At 39.1% G+C, this 14,254-nt stretch overlaps 1 protein-coding gene and 1 long non-coding RNA gene across 2 annotated transcripts in view; one reads left to right on the forward strand and one right to left on the reverse strand.

Moving 5' to 3' along the window:
- PPP1R13B (protein phosphatase 1 regulatory subunit 13B) overlaps window positions 1–7,000 on the reverse strand; it is a 74,947-nt gene extending 67,947 nt beyond the window's left edge. Inside the window, exon 1 of the mRNA XM_067295054.1 lies at window positions 6,979–7,000. Coding sequence (XP_067151155.1) covers window positions 6,979–6,987 — 9 coding nt within the window. The 5' untranslated portion in view covers window positions 6,988–7,000. The remainder of the gene's footprint in view (window positions 1–6,978) is intronic.
- Window positions 7,001–7,931: 931 nt separating this feature from the next.
- Window positions 7,932–9,785, forward strand: LOC106482989 (uncharacterized). The gene is made up of 3 exons (XR_001292287.2): window positions 7,932–7,950; window positions 8,300–8,337; window positions 8,954–9,785. It is a non-coding gene; the product is annotated as an uncharacterized lncRNA (long non-coding RNA).
- The last annotated feature ends 4,469 nt before the right edge of the window (window positions 9,786–14,254 follow it).

Consider the following 14,254-nt stretch of genomic DNA (forward strand, 5'->3'; position numbering starts at 1 on the left):
GCAATAGTTTAGTCATGTGAAAGCTGAAATCCTTTGGTCAAACTTAAAGTAGATGAAAGGGTATGTAAGTGAAATACAGTGTCTGCAATAAACATGAGTCTAGACTAGATGAACTATTGTTTCCTGTTAAAGTTGGAATCCATTAAAATAGTAGTTTTAGAGCTATAATCCCCTCACACACAAATAGAATTCTGCTGCTGAGCAAAGCAAAGACATGGCAATTAAAAAAAAGTCTTAATTGTATTTGCACTATTGAAGAACCAGGCTAAATTACAGTACAAATCTTAGAGGATGAGGGAATAATGGGCAGAAATTAGGAGGAGTGCAATACTGAAAAACGAAAAGAGTGACAGCAAAGTGGTGACCTTTACCTAAACATTATATTGATTTATTAAAAATCCTATAATTTGGTATTCTTTGTCCTTCCTTTTTTTGGTCCCAAGTTCTTTTATATTTGCTTCTCAAGACTTCCTCAAAGACCACAAGTTTTACCAAAAACAAAATCCCTTCCTTGCTCCCGCTTCAGGGAAAATACAAAATATTACTAGATTCCCAAAAAAGATGTAAAAAATGGTGAGACATAACTGTTATCTCTGAAGTAACAACACTACTGCACTGCAGAGATCTTACCTTTCATTTCACTGTTCTGTTCATCTGGTAAATAGCCAGAGAACAAAATTCAAAACATGTCGCTTGGGGTACAGCATCACAATACAACTAAACTGAGTAAACAGCTCACTGATACTGAAATGGGAAGACTTCACTTCTCTTTCCCCTTCTCTGCTGTCACTCTCAGCCTCTTGCCTGCTCTCTCTTGTACCAGTGCTGACAATAACTGATCACAACATAACTGTGATTTAATGCATTTATACATTAGCCTGTGTGTACATACCATCTATTCAACGATTATTTTTGATATTTTTAGTGACCTGGATCAGTTTACTGAGACAAGCACTACAGTACGTTCAAAGCAAATGGTGGGAACAAGCAGCCAGGAGAAAGGAAGAAGGAAACGGAGCCTCTTCCACTGGTCACAGGAAATGGTTAATTCAGCTCATCTGCATTGTGAAACCACAGCCTTGAAAGGAATTCAGTTGCTCCAACATCCTAGTCCACCACAACGATAAACCTGCACTTTCAAGTACAAGCAAGATTACAAACACTTGCTTACGAGCAAGATTTAAGAAAACTAATAGATTGACTTAAAATCTAGGTAAAGTGACTGAAAATTTATGTTCATAACATTTTTTTTCCTTGACTAAGCAGTTCATGTATTTGTTTGCCCTGTGATTTAGTACAGGATTTACACTTTGCCCTTTTAGTAGCATTATTGTTCTTGACACACAAATCTACTTCTGAAGGATGGTGTCTCTTATTGCACAATATAATTCTATTATTGGCTGTCATAAAAAATTGCTTTGAGAAACTCAAAACATTGAGTACATTCAATGGATACACTGCCTCATACATTAGATTTTTTCATGCTTCCAAGTTTAACTGATTCTAACGAAAGACTTTCAAACTATCAGAAAAATGTACCACCTCAAACTGCTAGAGTAAGTATTTTATAATATTTATTTACTAGGAGTCTTATAATTTAAGAATCAGTTAGCCAGATGATTCAGGACAGATGGGAAAGATCTTCACGAAGGAAGTGATAAAGGTGTTAAAGACAATTTAAATGACCTAACAATATCATTTTTCAAGTTAAGAAAAAAAAACTCATTTTGTTGGGATTCAGTTAAAAGTTGAAATATTGTGAGCTACTTCATGCTTGTAATTAATGTATGGCAATATTAAGTTTTTAAGTTGGACGTATATATAAGACTTGCAGGTTTTAACAGCAAGTCATGATGGAGAGGGAAGAATACACTTCTTCCTCCCTGAATTATGCAATAGTTTGATTCTTTAATCCTTTTTTTTTTTTTTGAAACTGCTAGTTTTTAATGACCCTAATATCTACACATTAGGCAGTAGAAAAAAAACCTGGGTATAAAACCCCAGAGTTTTAGCTCCTGAATGTTTAAGATGATGAAATAAATGTGAGCTTTAACAGTAAGCATTAGACCGCAAATTCTTCACAAAATGCACTGTCTTTATTCTATGTACGGACAACTGTTAGCATAATGGGTTCTGTTCCACAGCTGTATGCTATATTAATATAAATAAATAATAGAATAAGCTAAAATGTTTTCTACAGTATAAGAAGATGGCCTGTATTTCACATCAAACTTCAATTTTCTAGATTAACATAACTTGAACCAGCAGAGTGGCATTTTGTTTTCAAATAAATACCTATTCTTTCTGAAGCCTGCAACAGGCAACATATTGATCTGTGAAGAGAAACGTAAATAGACATGATCATTTGTCTCAAAATTTTCTCATACATTTCACTATAATACACATGGATCTATTACACATTTAAATACTATAGTATCAAAGTCACACATGAATAGTACTCTTTCTTTGACATACTGAACCTAATAAACTTATTTTTATCATAGAACAGGCCACATTCCATCATCCAAAAAAAAAAAAAAAAAAAAGTGAAGTGATCCAAAAAAACATGAAATGGCCTTTAAGCTTTGTTGCAATAAATAACTCCATTAATAATGGCTGATAAACTTGCAAATTATTCTCTACAGTCAGTTCAGATTTATGCAGCAAACAAGGGTGACATCAGTATTGCTGATAATTATACATCTCTGAATTAATTGCAATATATTTTATCTCAACATCACTGAAAATTCCTAAAATTAATTGTATTTTAAATGTATTAAAGTGACATGTCTTCTTCTAGTCTACATACACAGACTATACAATGTAGAGCTGTAGTAGTAGCAACTTTTCTAAGGAAAGGGAACAGTGTACACTGATCTGGACAAATTCTGCTTTTAAATTAGGAATAAGCAATGCCCATTTTGGACTTGTTGGGAAAGGCTTTAAACTGAATACATTACAATGTACTAATTTGAAAAAAACACTTTTTTTATTCATCTGAAAGGTAATTCAAAAATAACTACTGTAGATACACATCTTTGGTCTGTGTTTTATCAATTACGTTATCTGTCTTCATAGGTCAGGAACATATGTAGCAGTTAAAGAGATATTAATACACATTGTAATATTAGATCTCCACACTGTGATGCGTGTATTGTCTAGTCAGACATTAAGTACACACCAGTCATGGTTAACTTTCAAGCAGAGTTGCAATTTCACACAAAAATAACTAAACAAAACAAAAAAAAAACCCCACACTAAACACTCCCGAGACTTTTCAATACTCTCACTTCTATTAAAACAGCAACCACCTTACCCTACATGTACGGGCACACATGCTCAACAGCCCTTTTACTCTACACCTTACACAAGGCCCCACAAGGTTCCATCTAGATGCATTCAAAAACGTAGATCTCAGCTGCAAGCACACTGGTATCAATATCAACTTCTCCCAGTTTGCTTAAAGGCAAAACCAGAAAAGCTCTGCAGTAATAGGTGCAAGGGGAAAATGAAATACTAACTATTCCTCCTCAGAGACTCAGTTCATCACAATTTTCTTATACAGCATCCATCACTTTCTCCTATCTCCTTATACAGCTATTTATAGTCCGTACACCGTCAATGCCTTTGGCATGAAATATTATCCTCATATATGCCACAAAAGAATGATACCTAAAATTTAGGTAAGAAATAGGAAGTATTATGCCCTGCCTGGCTGTAGCAGCTCCTTTTTCCACTGCATCTCTTCTTGGGTAGGGAATAAGTGCTCTCCAAAAGTGCCTTTTTCTTGCCTGCTCACTAGCGTCCAAGGAATACAGCTAGCAGTTATCTTCAGAAGCATGCAATTTTGTAACTACCATCCAAGGAGAAAAGCACTCACTAAGGAAAAAACTTCCATCATTTTTTCAAAAACGCATGGCCAAACAAACAAACAAAACCCTACTGGGGCAGAATAAGAAGAAAATTAGGCTTCCCAAAACAGGTTACAGACTATGTGGTTGAAAAGGGAGATACATCTGCAATAATTTTGCAAGAAAACAACAACCATGGCTGTTTCAGTCAAAAATATTTCTTGTTTGCAAGAATACCACACAGTTCTGGGTTTGCTATTTCTAAGAACACAATAAATACGAACTTTTTTTTCAGTTAAAAAAAGAGCACTATGTTCAAGGCTACATACTTTCAGTATAGTACTTTAGTAAAGGTGACATGTAGTGTAGCATCATAAGCATGTCCTACACATAGTGTTTACGTCCTGAAGGCAGTGAAAGGTTTATGATGAATGTGCCTTCTCAACAACAACAACAAAAAGTGAAAAAGTGCAGTCTACATCTCATTACTTCTTTCTTGGAAGATCAACTGTGTTCAGGGACAACAGTATAACTATTCTTACATTTCATAAAAACAAAGTAAAATAAGTGATACAAACTTATATGGACAGGATGTTAAGGAACAGAAGAAGAGGTATATTGATGGCAAAGAGATCATAACCAACAAAAGTGCTCAGAAGCAACCCTGTTCCCCATCTGCAAAAACATCACCAACAAAAAAAAGCAGGAAAAAGGAAAAAAAAGGATTGTTCCATTTTTCACTCTTCAGATAGGACTTCACTCCTAAAATCAAGGATGTAAAGATACAACCAGTCAAAAAATGGCCTTAATCAATTACTTCAAGTCTGATCAATGCAAATCACAAAAAAAAAAAAAAAATTATTACCTTCTAAACATTTCCACTTAATTTGTTGATACAAGACTATAGCAATGCCCACTTGTTACAGCAACTCAGTTCTAGTAGTATTAAAGTCTCTACTCTTGCAATTATATATTTTTGTTAATCATGAAAAAAAACGTATCAGGAAGAAAAAAGCTTCTATGAATTTGACTGCAAGCAATGCCACCATTTAACGAATTACAGCACTAACTTTTCCCTTTTCAAAATGTGAAATCTCAAGTAAAAAAAGCATTTGGTCCAGTTCTACAGCTGTTATGTTCACATTACTTTGACATTATACACTGTTTATTCCAGTCAATGGGGTTTTTTTTGTCCTTGTGCTCCAGAAGTAAAATAGCTGGGATGAAAAATTGGAAAACTAAGGGGCACTGCCAAAGTGTCAATTTACATATACATATACCTGACTACCTAATGATAGACTGTTCATAACAGCATCTAAATGGTCTTCAAAAAAGCAAAATTTTCACTATTTCAGGATTTAGATTCAGTAAGCTCTAACTTGCAACATAACTTCCATTGCAGCAAGATAATTTATTTTTATTAAAACTCAACTATCAGTATTAAAAATGCTTTGAAGTATGTTTCAAAAACAAAATAAAAAGTCTGAATCTTATAACACCTTCATAGAACCACAAGCAACTGCCATACTTAAACAAGCATGAAGGTAACACAAGACACTGGCAGAAATAATCAAACACGTACAAGTCAGTCAGTGAACTACTGACATTACAACCTTGCTCCCTAACCTGAAACTCAAACACACCTAAGTAGTAATGAGAAACATAGGTTTGTTCTGACTTAACCTGTCATTGGCATACCACCTGTTAAATAGGAATGTTATGAATGTAAAGCATAACCCAAATTGCAACAGAAGCTGAAAAAGTTGTCAGTCATCTTGTTTTTGTTTTTATTACCTAATAAACTGCAAAATATCCATATGCTTATGGAACAAGCCAGTAACTCAATGAACTTTGTTGCTGGTTTCTAGTGTATCTAGTTCCAAGAAATTATTTTACAGTATCAATAGAACATTTTGGTACCTAGCAGCTAGAAGCTAAAAAGCACATGAGACTAAAAAGCTTGTCTTGATACCTGTTTTTGAACACTAACCTGTACTCTTCAATCTGAAATTTTACATTTAGCTTATAGGATTTATTTCCTTCTCTCAGTCATGAAACAACATCAGAGCACTGGAATTTTGTAAAAGAAATATCCTTAATTTTTTCACTGAAAAGCATTCTGCTGCAGTGCTTTGGTCGCAAGCACTGCAGAGGAACTGTAAATAAAAAGCTCCTTTCTACTGGAAGTACAGAAAACATGGGAGCCCTTATATAGGGTATTTCATAAACCCACATTTGAGACCAAACAGATTTTTTTAAAGAAATCAACAGAAAGAATATAATTGTTCCTTATTCAGCCTCAGAGGCTCCTGTCACAAAGCGAACACTGCCATGAAGAACAACTCTCTTCTGACTACTGCATCAACCCACGGGGAGAAGGGGGGAGGAGGGAGAAAGAGTGGAAGGAAACAGCGGAGAGATTCTGTCACGGCAGACAATCAAGGTTGTTTGAGGGGAATACAAAGGTTTTATCCTCGGGAAAAAAATAACAGTAATAGTAATAAGCGACAGCTCCACAAAAGAGCCGGCAGAGAAGGCAGACAGCCTTTCCCACGGAGGTGGCTGGACCGAAACGCTGCTTTCCGCGCTCGCCTGACAACCGGACGGAAGGCCGGAGCTGCTTAACCCTTCCCCGCACCGGCGCGGCGAAAAAAAATTAAAAAAATCAGTGTTTGCAGGGAAAACCAACCCCCCCCCCCACACACACACAGAGACACAAGCTCACGGCGCCAGGCCGCGGCGGCCAGCCGCCAGCCCCCCGCACAGCGCAACCCGCGCTCCCCGCGCCCGCCGAAACCGCCGCGGGCTCAAGGGGGCGCCGGGGGGTGGGAGGGGGGCACCTGTCATGCGGCCGCGAGGGCGAAGCCCGGGGCGCCGCGGCCCCGGCCTGTCACGGAGCCGGGGGGGGGGGCAGCCCCTCACGGCGAGGACGCGGCCCCCCGAGGCAAGGGGCGGCGGCGGCCCCCCCCCGGCCGCCTGCGCCCCCGGCTGCCCCGGAGCCGGGCGGGGAGGACGGCGGCGCGGCGCGCTCCATCTGCCGCCGCCGGCCCCACAGGAAAAGGGAAGGCGTCCCGCCGCCGGGCAGCGCGGCGCCAGGCCGGGACGGCGGCGGCCGCTTCCCACTCACCGGCATCATCTCCGCGGCCGTCGCCGAGCCAGCCCCGCGGAGGCTGCCGCTGCGCCGGGCCTCTCCGGCCGCCGCCGCTGCCCGCGCCGCCGCTCGCGGCGCAGGCGGGAGGGCGCCGCGCTCGCCCCGCCGGCGGTGACAGGTGCCTCCCGCGCGCCTCGCCCGCCGCGGCACGAGGAGCGGGCAGCGGCGGCCGGGCTCCGAGCGCTCCCAGCCCCCCTTCTCCTCAGCGCGGCGGCGGCCTCGCTGCCTGCTGCCCGCGGCGCTTCCTGCTCCGCGCCGCGCGCGCCGCCCAGCCAGGGGTTAACAGCCGCCCCGGCCCCATTGGCCGCGGCGGGAAGCGGCGTGGGCGGGGCGGGGCGGGGCGGCGGGAGGCGCGCGCACGCCGCGGCGCGGGGGGTGAGGGAGGTGCGCGGGCGCGCGCGCTGCCGCCACACGTGACCCCGCGCTGAGGTGCGGCGGGTTCGTTTGTTGCCCCTCGCTCGGCTCCTGCGGTGCGGGCGGGCGCGCTAACCACCATCACCCCCCCCCCCGCATCCCTGCCGCCTTGGCCCGGCCGCGCTGGGGGGGGAGGCGGTTTCCCTCACGGACCCGCCGTGACCCCATTGCGGGTAGCCCCCGCCCGCCTAGTCCCGCGTGGGCCCGTCCCTTCCTGTCCTGCCGGTTCCCCTTGCGGCGCCGCTCCGGGCCCGTCCCCCCTCCCTCGGCCGGGAGCGTGTCGGTAGGGAACAGCGCAGTCAGCACGAATCAAATCAGCCACCGCCGCACGCGCCGCGAGGACAAACTTCGTAGGGCCACGGGTCTTCGATCCTGACCCCAAATCAGTGGCTCTGCCAGGCGCTCGAGCCGTTTAAATGGCTCATCTCCGAGGCTCGTTACTTTATTTGTAGAACCCCATGACAGATCTCGGCTAGGAGGGGAAAAATGATAAATTTTAGGAATTTTTTGAGAGGAGCCTACATAGCTGTTTGTGTAAGTATCTGAGGGTGAGCAATAACAAAATATTAATCTCAAACATAAGCTTACATGTTAAATTTAAGATACAAATTTACATTCATACATTCTATAATATATAATTGTGAAAATTATATTAAAAAGAGGCATATTTAGGATTTCATTATGTATTGTCAGTGCGCCTGTAGGCTCTGGTTTGAGCTTTGTGATTGGTCAAAGCTTCTGTTTCTTTTAATAAATTGGTCCTACAGGAAAAAAAAAAACCCTGTTAGCATCACGAGAGAATGCTCTGGCAGTTTATTTTGCAAGTCCCATTTGGAGTGCTACTAGCTGACGATAACACTAGTATCATGTTCTGTTTCTTTAGACTATGATTCCACCTCCCACACACAGCTTCAGATACAGGTAAGATTATGATACTTCTGACCTAAGAGAGAAAAGTTCAGATTTATTCAGAATAATAGTATTAACCCTGCAAGTAGGCTGACCTGAAATTAAACAGGCTATGAGGTATTTGTAATTTTGTATTTAAAAAATAAGAAAAATGTTTTTTTCTCTTCATCAAATTTATATTAAACTTTAGTGAATAGAAGAATAGCAGTGACTAGAAATTTACTGTGTTTCTTAATATTTGTGGCAAAGTTATAATTCTAGCAACAGGGGAATCGTGAACCTTTGCTACACTCGTTCCTTAAAAATTAGTGCCTTCCTCATTAACCAGGTGATATTTTTTGCCAGAGATTCTTACATGATGGTCTATAAACTGCTTACGGGTATACTTTAGAGCTGATTTCTCCCTGTTTTAGTGATGGATTTTAAAAAAGCTAAAATACAATCAACATTACCCCACTATTACTTTTCCTTTGCAATGGGAGGGATGCTGTCAAAATGAAAGCTGAGAGAATATGGTGCAGACAGTTGCCCCTAGGAGGGAAGGCACTCCTCCCAACAGTCTCTTTTTTGGAATAATGGCCTGCAATATAAAAGTCTGTCAGCCTCTAAGACGCATTCCTTTTGGCAGATGCAGGTTCAACCAACGCAGCAACCAGACAGACTGGATACTGTGGACTAAGAGGAAATGTCTTCAAAAGGTATGGTAGACACTTTATATGCAAGCCTGTTCTTACTCCTATTTCTGCTTCGCTTGGAAAAGAGAACACGTCTCATTCTTTTCCATCTCCATTTTCCCACAGAAATGAGAAAAGCAAAAAGTAAAATCGTAACCAATCTTTTCGAAGCATAAGACTTTAAATTAACTATCAACATCTCTCCTGCAGAAGAATCTTTTGGAGAACCACCCTTTTACCAGTCAAGGGATGCAGCAACCATTATAAAACCACCTGATTCCAACTTATAATGTCTGCAAATGTTTTATTTACTGTGAGCAGGGAAATCATAACTTCTAATCATGTAGTTTTTGTTTTTTTTCACTGTCCATGCATTTCCACATCAAAGTTCTGGTCTTTGCAGAAATTATGTTGCTTGGCCAAAGGACCAGCAGTACCTACAAGTTGCCTTTTCAGATAAGTGAGGTTGTGTGAAAGCAGTCCTGACCTGGGAATTCCTGAGAAGATAAGAGAATTTGGAGTTGATACAGAAGCAGATAAAGCCAGAGATGCAGAACCCAAATTATTTGTTTTCAAATATGGGGGTTTTGTGAAATGTACTTTAATTCTGTTGACATTTTTCTAAAGGAAAGGTTTTGTGCTCATTTGTTGGTGTAAATTCTAACACGTGTAGTTCTGAATTACCCTCCACTTGGTACTTAAAAACCACAGAGAAATACTCTTTAGCTTTACAAATTTAAGCCACTATCAATTAACATTTATTCAACTTCTAAATATAAAAAAAGAAGACTTTCTATTTATTAGTTATTGTAACTTTAGTTATTGAGATTTGTGTTGAGCTCTTCACCTAGAAATTGGAATTTGATTCAAACATACAAACTACCATCTTAATATTTTGTTAAAATATTTGAAATTAATGGGTATATAGAGAAAATGTATCAAAATATGTTTTGTATTTAACTCAGATTTTTTGGAAAAAGGAATATTAACTGCAGTTAATAAACTGGCGGGCCTTTTATGTGGTCATGCACAACATTCTTAAGATAAGCAGAGATGCCCCAAAATACCCATGGGAGACTAATGAGATTTTCAGAAGCACTCTTGACATTGTTCCAATTCCTGTTTGTATTTTTCAAGTGTCTAATGGCCAGATTTTCAAATGCTGACTTTTTTGAGTTTTAAAAACTACCAGGCCTGATCTCCTACTTCTTTTTTATGCATAGACAAAAAGAGGAAAATGAGCTTTCCTGCCTTCTCAGATCCCATTTTTCTTCAGTTTTGCATTAACCTGGTAAGATGCTTCTCTGGAGCACAGGAAAATGTTTTCAGTCTTTGGAGGTGTCACACGAAAGTGTTTCTTTTTTAATTTAAGACTTTTTTTCTTTTCATGTGGTATTACTCTAAATAGCAGGTACTTTCTATTTATAGCCAGAAAGAAACATTCTCAGAGGTCAAACATTTAGGGTGGGATATATCTCATCCAACCTCAGTAATCAAAAAATTAGGCATGTAGTCTAAATTAGTCATCTAGGCTCCTTGGAGTGGAGAGGGAAGGGAGGGAGGCAGTTCTGCAGGCAATTCATTCTATCCTGAGATATTCATCCCACTATCTAAACGTCTTGGTCTTTGAAGGTGCCTATCTCCCTATTGATTAAAGATGGAGCCTGGATGACTAGCTCAGATTAGACAGCAGGCTTTTAGATGGCTACAGTTAGGATGAGTTTCCTCTCGACTAGCAGAATAAAATCTCTAAAAAACGACTATGAACAGGTGTCTTAGGGTTCTTGTATGTGTGTTTACAAAAAATTAATATATCCTTTCTGAATAACTTAGTGGATTACTTTATTACAGAATATATTTCTCCTTTCAACAATTACTTTTTGCATTTGCTGTAATGCAGGCAGGAGGAACTGGCCATGAGTGGGTAAGCAATTATAAAAGTCGAATCAGGTAAGTACTTGCTACCTTGCCATGCAGTTACTTGCAGGTGCAGTGTGCTGTAACAGATGATACAAAACAAAAAGACTGAAGTGTTTCAAGAAGAATTTCACAGCAGGTAGTTTAAAATCTTGTTAGTGAAATATTGCATAAAATAAGCATATATATTTAAAGGAAGGGTATTTTAACTTGTTACTATGGCCTCAAGTAACCTCTGATTCCAGAAACAAGCTGAATTCCTAAGGCTGCAACAACAAGGAATTCATACTGAACAATAGTCATATGTTTCAGTGTTTGAATTCATATACAGCCAATGCATTTCAAACCCCATCAAACCTGTTCAGAGATAAACTATAAATAATAATCTAAAGGAAACGCTTTGATGTGTGTTGTGTATACAGTATTTGAGAAACGTGAATAGGAGAAAGATACTTTTTCATCATACTACCTTGTAGTAGTATAAAGTAAGGTATGCTGGACTAGATGACTAATGTTATAAAGTTTACACAGCGCAATGCACTCAGTGCATCATCCTGAAAAGGAGCATAATAATTAAAGCAAGAGTGAAGCCGTCTGATCTGTATATATTACAGCTGTGTACACTTCCAGGGCATTTGAGTGTCTGATACGTCATGTGTTTCAGCCCTGCTTTTAGTGGATTAGACATGTAATTTCATTAAACAATAGCATAAATTGTATGCCTAATCCAAAGCGCATGATGCAAAAAATGTTAAATAGGGGAGACTGCTGTGGCCTCACTGGGAATGTATTTCTATACATTGTCATGAAATTCTTGTACAAATAGGTATTGTTAATTTTTTATGTTGTAGCTCTTTAGTACAGAAGATATAGCTCTCTAAGAGAGATTACATACCAACCTTTTTACAGATGGAAAATCTTGTTCTCCTCCCCTGTAATTTATAATGAAACCACTAACTATATTAGAAAGGGTGGAGAAAACAAAAACAGAAAGTTAAAGGTCCTGAGAGAGATTCTGTTTGCACCTTTAGGCTTGGAACCACTTCAGCTCTCAAGGTAACGTTCTCTTCTTTTCCAAAATCTTTTTTCTTATGAATGGAAGCATCTGTGACTAGCTAGATAGTGGGATATTAGCTGAAACATTAATTAGGATAGAATAACAATTCAGTCCTTCACTCTTTACTCCTGTTCTTCCTTGCATACCACTTTATTTTGGTTGTATCGCTTTCTAAAGTTTGAGGGAGAGAAAAGGATAGGTCATGTTTTGGGATTGAGCCCATCCATTTCATTTATTATTGTAAATCTAAAATTGTTCTCAGGAATCTGAACCAAGATTTAGTGGGTCAGGTACTCAAATTTTCTTTACAATTTCTGCATGAAGTGATTCAAATATCCCCTCTCTCAGCCAAGGCCTAATGTAGAATTCTGTGATACTATATTAGTTTTTACCCCATGCAGCAAAAATGGTGGGCTAATCTGCAACTCTTCCATTAACCATTGCTCCCTTGTTTAAGATGGTCAGCTATTTTATTTACTGTAATTGAAAACAGTCTGCCTTCCTTCCTGATGTTTATTGCTGGATCTGATGCAGATTTTTGTTCAATTTAAGTTATTTCCATACTCAAAACCAATAATTCCTAATATGAAATGTGCATCTTCTAGAATGTCTTTTTCTTGGTTAGTTTACTTGAGGTAAATAGATCTAAAAAGAAAAACCATGCAGAGAGTGTAATGTAATGATGTTTTCTGCTCTTGTGCCTGGTAATGGGTGAATTTGGACTGCAGCCTGGAAGGGGAGATTAGGAAAGTCCTCTGCCTGATTCTGAAGTCTGGCGTATACTGGAAGGCAGTCTCCAGTAAATATTGAGATGAGCTGATGTGCAAAGGAGACTTGGAGAAAAAAACCTGTTGCTGAGTGGAAGAATATTCACATGTAGTAGAAGAAAGAATTATATATCAATTTAAATGTATATTTTTTAAAATGAGTAATCTATTTATGCTTAGTATTTAAACCACCACACTGTTAAGAATTTACTACTGGGAATATAAACATTTGTTACCTTTTCTGTGTACATACTACGGATTTTACAGATCAGAACACAGGAGGTAAGTTTCCTCCAAAAATACAGAATAGTATATTGAATCTGTTGTTTACATTAAATTCTGTAACAGTTGTGAAACAGGATACGGTTTTGGTATGAGCTATAATTCTATGGAAAACACTTCTGTGATATATATATATTTGTATATATTTTAAAACCTTAAGTGATCACTTTTTGGACTTTTTGATTATAAAAAAATGGGTTGTCAGAACATGGCCATCTTCTGTACAGGAGTATACAACTTACTATGAATTTGGTATTTTTCGGTTGAGATACTTTTTAATAGTGCAGGTTGATAGAAGAGCAGCTGTGCTCAAATAGTCTGACCAGCAGATGTAATCTAAGAAGTTTGCAATAATGTTCTGTCCATGTTATAAATAAAAATACTCAGTGTTTGTACCTTACTGATGCTTAAGGTTCATCTTTTCTAATTCTTTGTATAAATATTGCTTTTCCAGTTAAAGTAATGATGTTGTAGTCCTGGGAACATTAATGAGACAAATTGCTTGTGCTTATAAGTGGCTTTTTGGCTCATAATCCTCCAGAAACATATTTAAATAATTTTTATTGTTACTGTTATGATGCTATGACAAGGCTTACTGCAATTTTTAGAAGGATAAACAGAGGAAGATCAAAAGCAGAGCAAAATGAATTGTATATGGCATTGATGGGCCCTGCTGAAAATGATTCAGTGAAAAGCCCTAGAAATAGTGAGAGTAGAAAAATGTATCACCAGTGTGTGTTTAGAATCTATTTTAGGCTAATTTATTTGAAGAAGATATTACAATATCATGCAGCTGAACCTCAGAAGATTAAAAAGAATGGAAAGGACTGTGCTGATCATGGAGGAATATACAAAATAATAACATACTTGCTTGGAGATGATTAGATGCTTCTTTAAAGCTTTGTCTATTGCTTATGCCTCAAATACAAAACCAGTATTTCTATTCTATAAAAGGATAAACTACAGCACAAGGTAAAGTAACTTGAATCTTTTTTTCTTTTTCTTCCAACTACTATGTGAAAGTCCTACACAATTTTTCTTGTCTTCTGTTTTTGTCCTTCTAGATAGGCCTGAGTACATGTTCAAATTGGTAGCCTTCATTTAAAAGGAGGCTTGATGGTTAGCATTAACAAGAATGCATAATTTGAAAGCACAGTAAAAATATTTTTGGCAAGACTCCTTTTCTAGATGCATTACTTCATGAAAATTAACCATAACAAAGTATGCTAAAA

The sequence above is a fragment of the Apteryx mantelli genome, chromosome 4 (genome assembly GCF_036417845.1).
Source record: "Apteryx mantelli isolate bAptMan1 chromosome 4, bAptMan1.hap1, whole genome shotgun sequence".
Taxonomy (NCBI): domain Eukaryota; kingdom Metazoa; phylum Chordata; class Aves; order Apterygiformes; family Apterygidae; genus Apteryx; species Apteryx mantelli.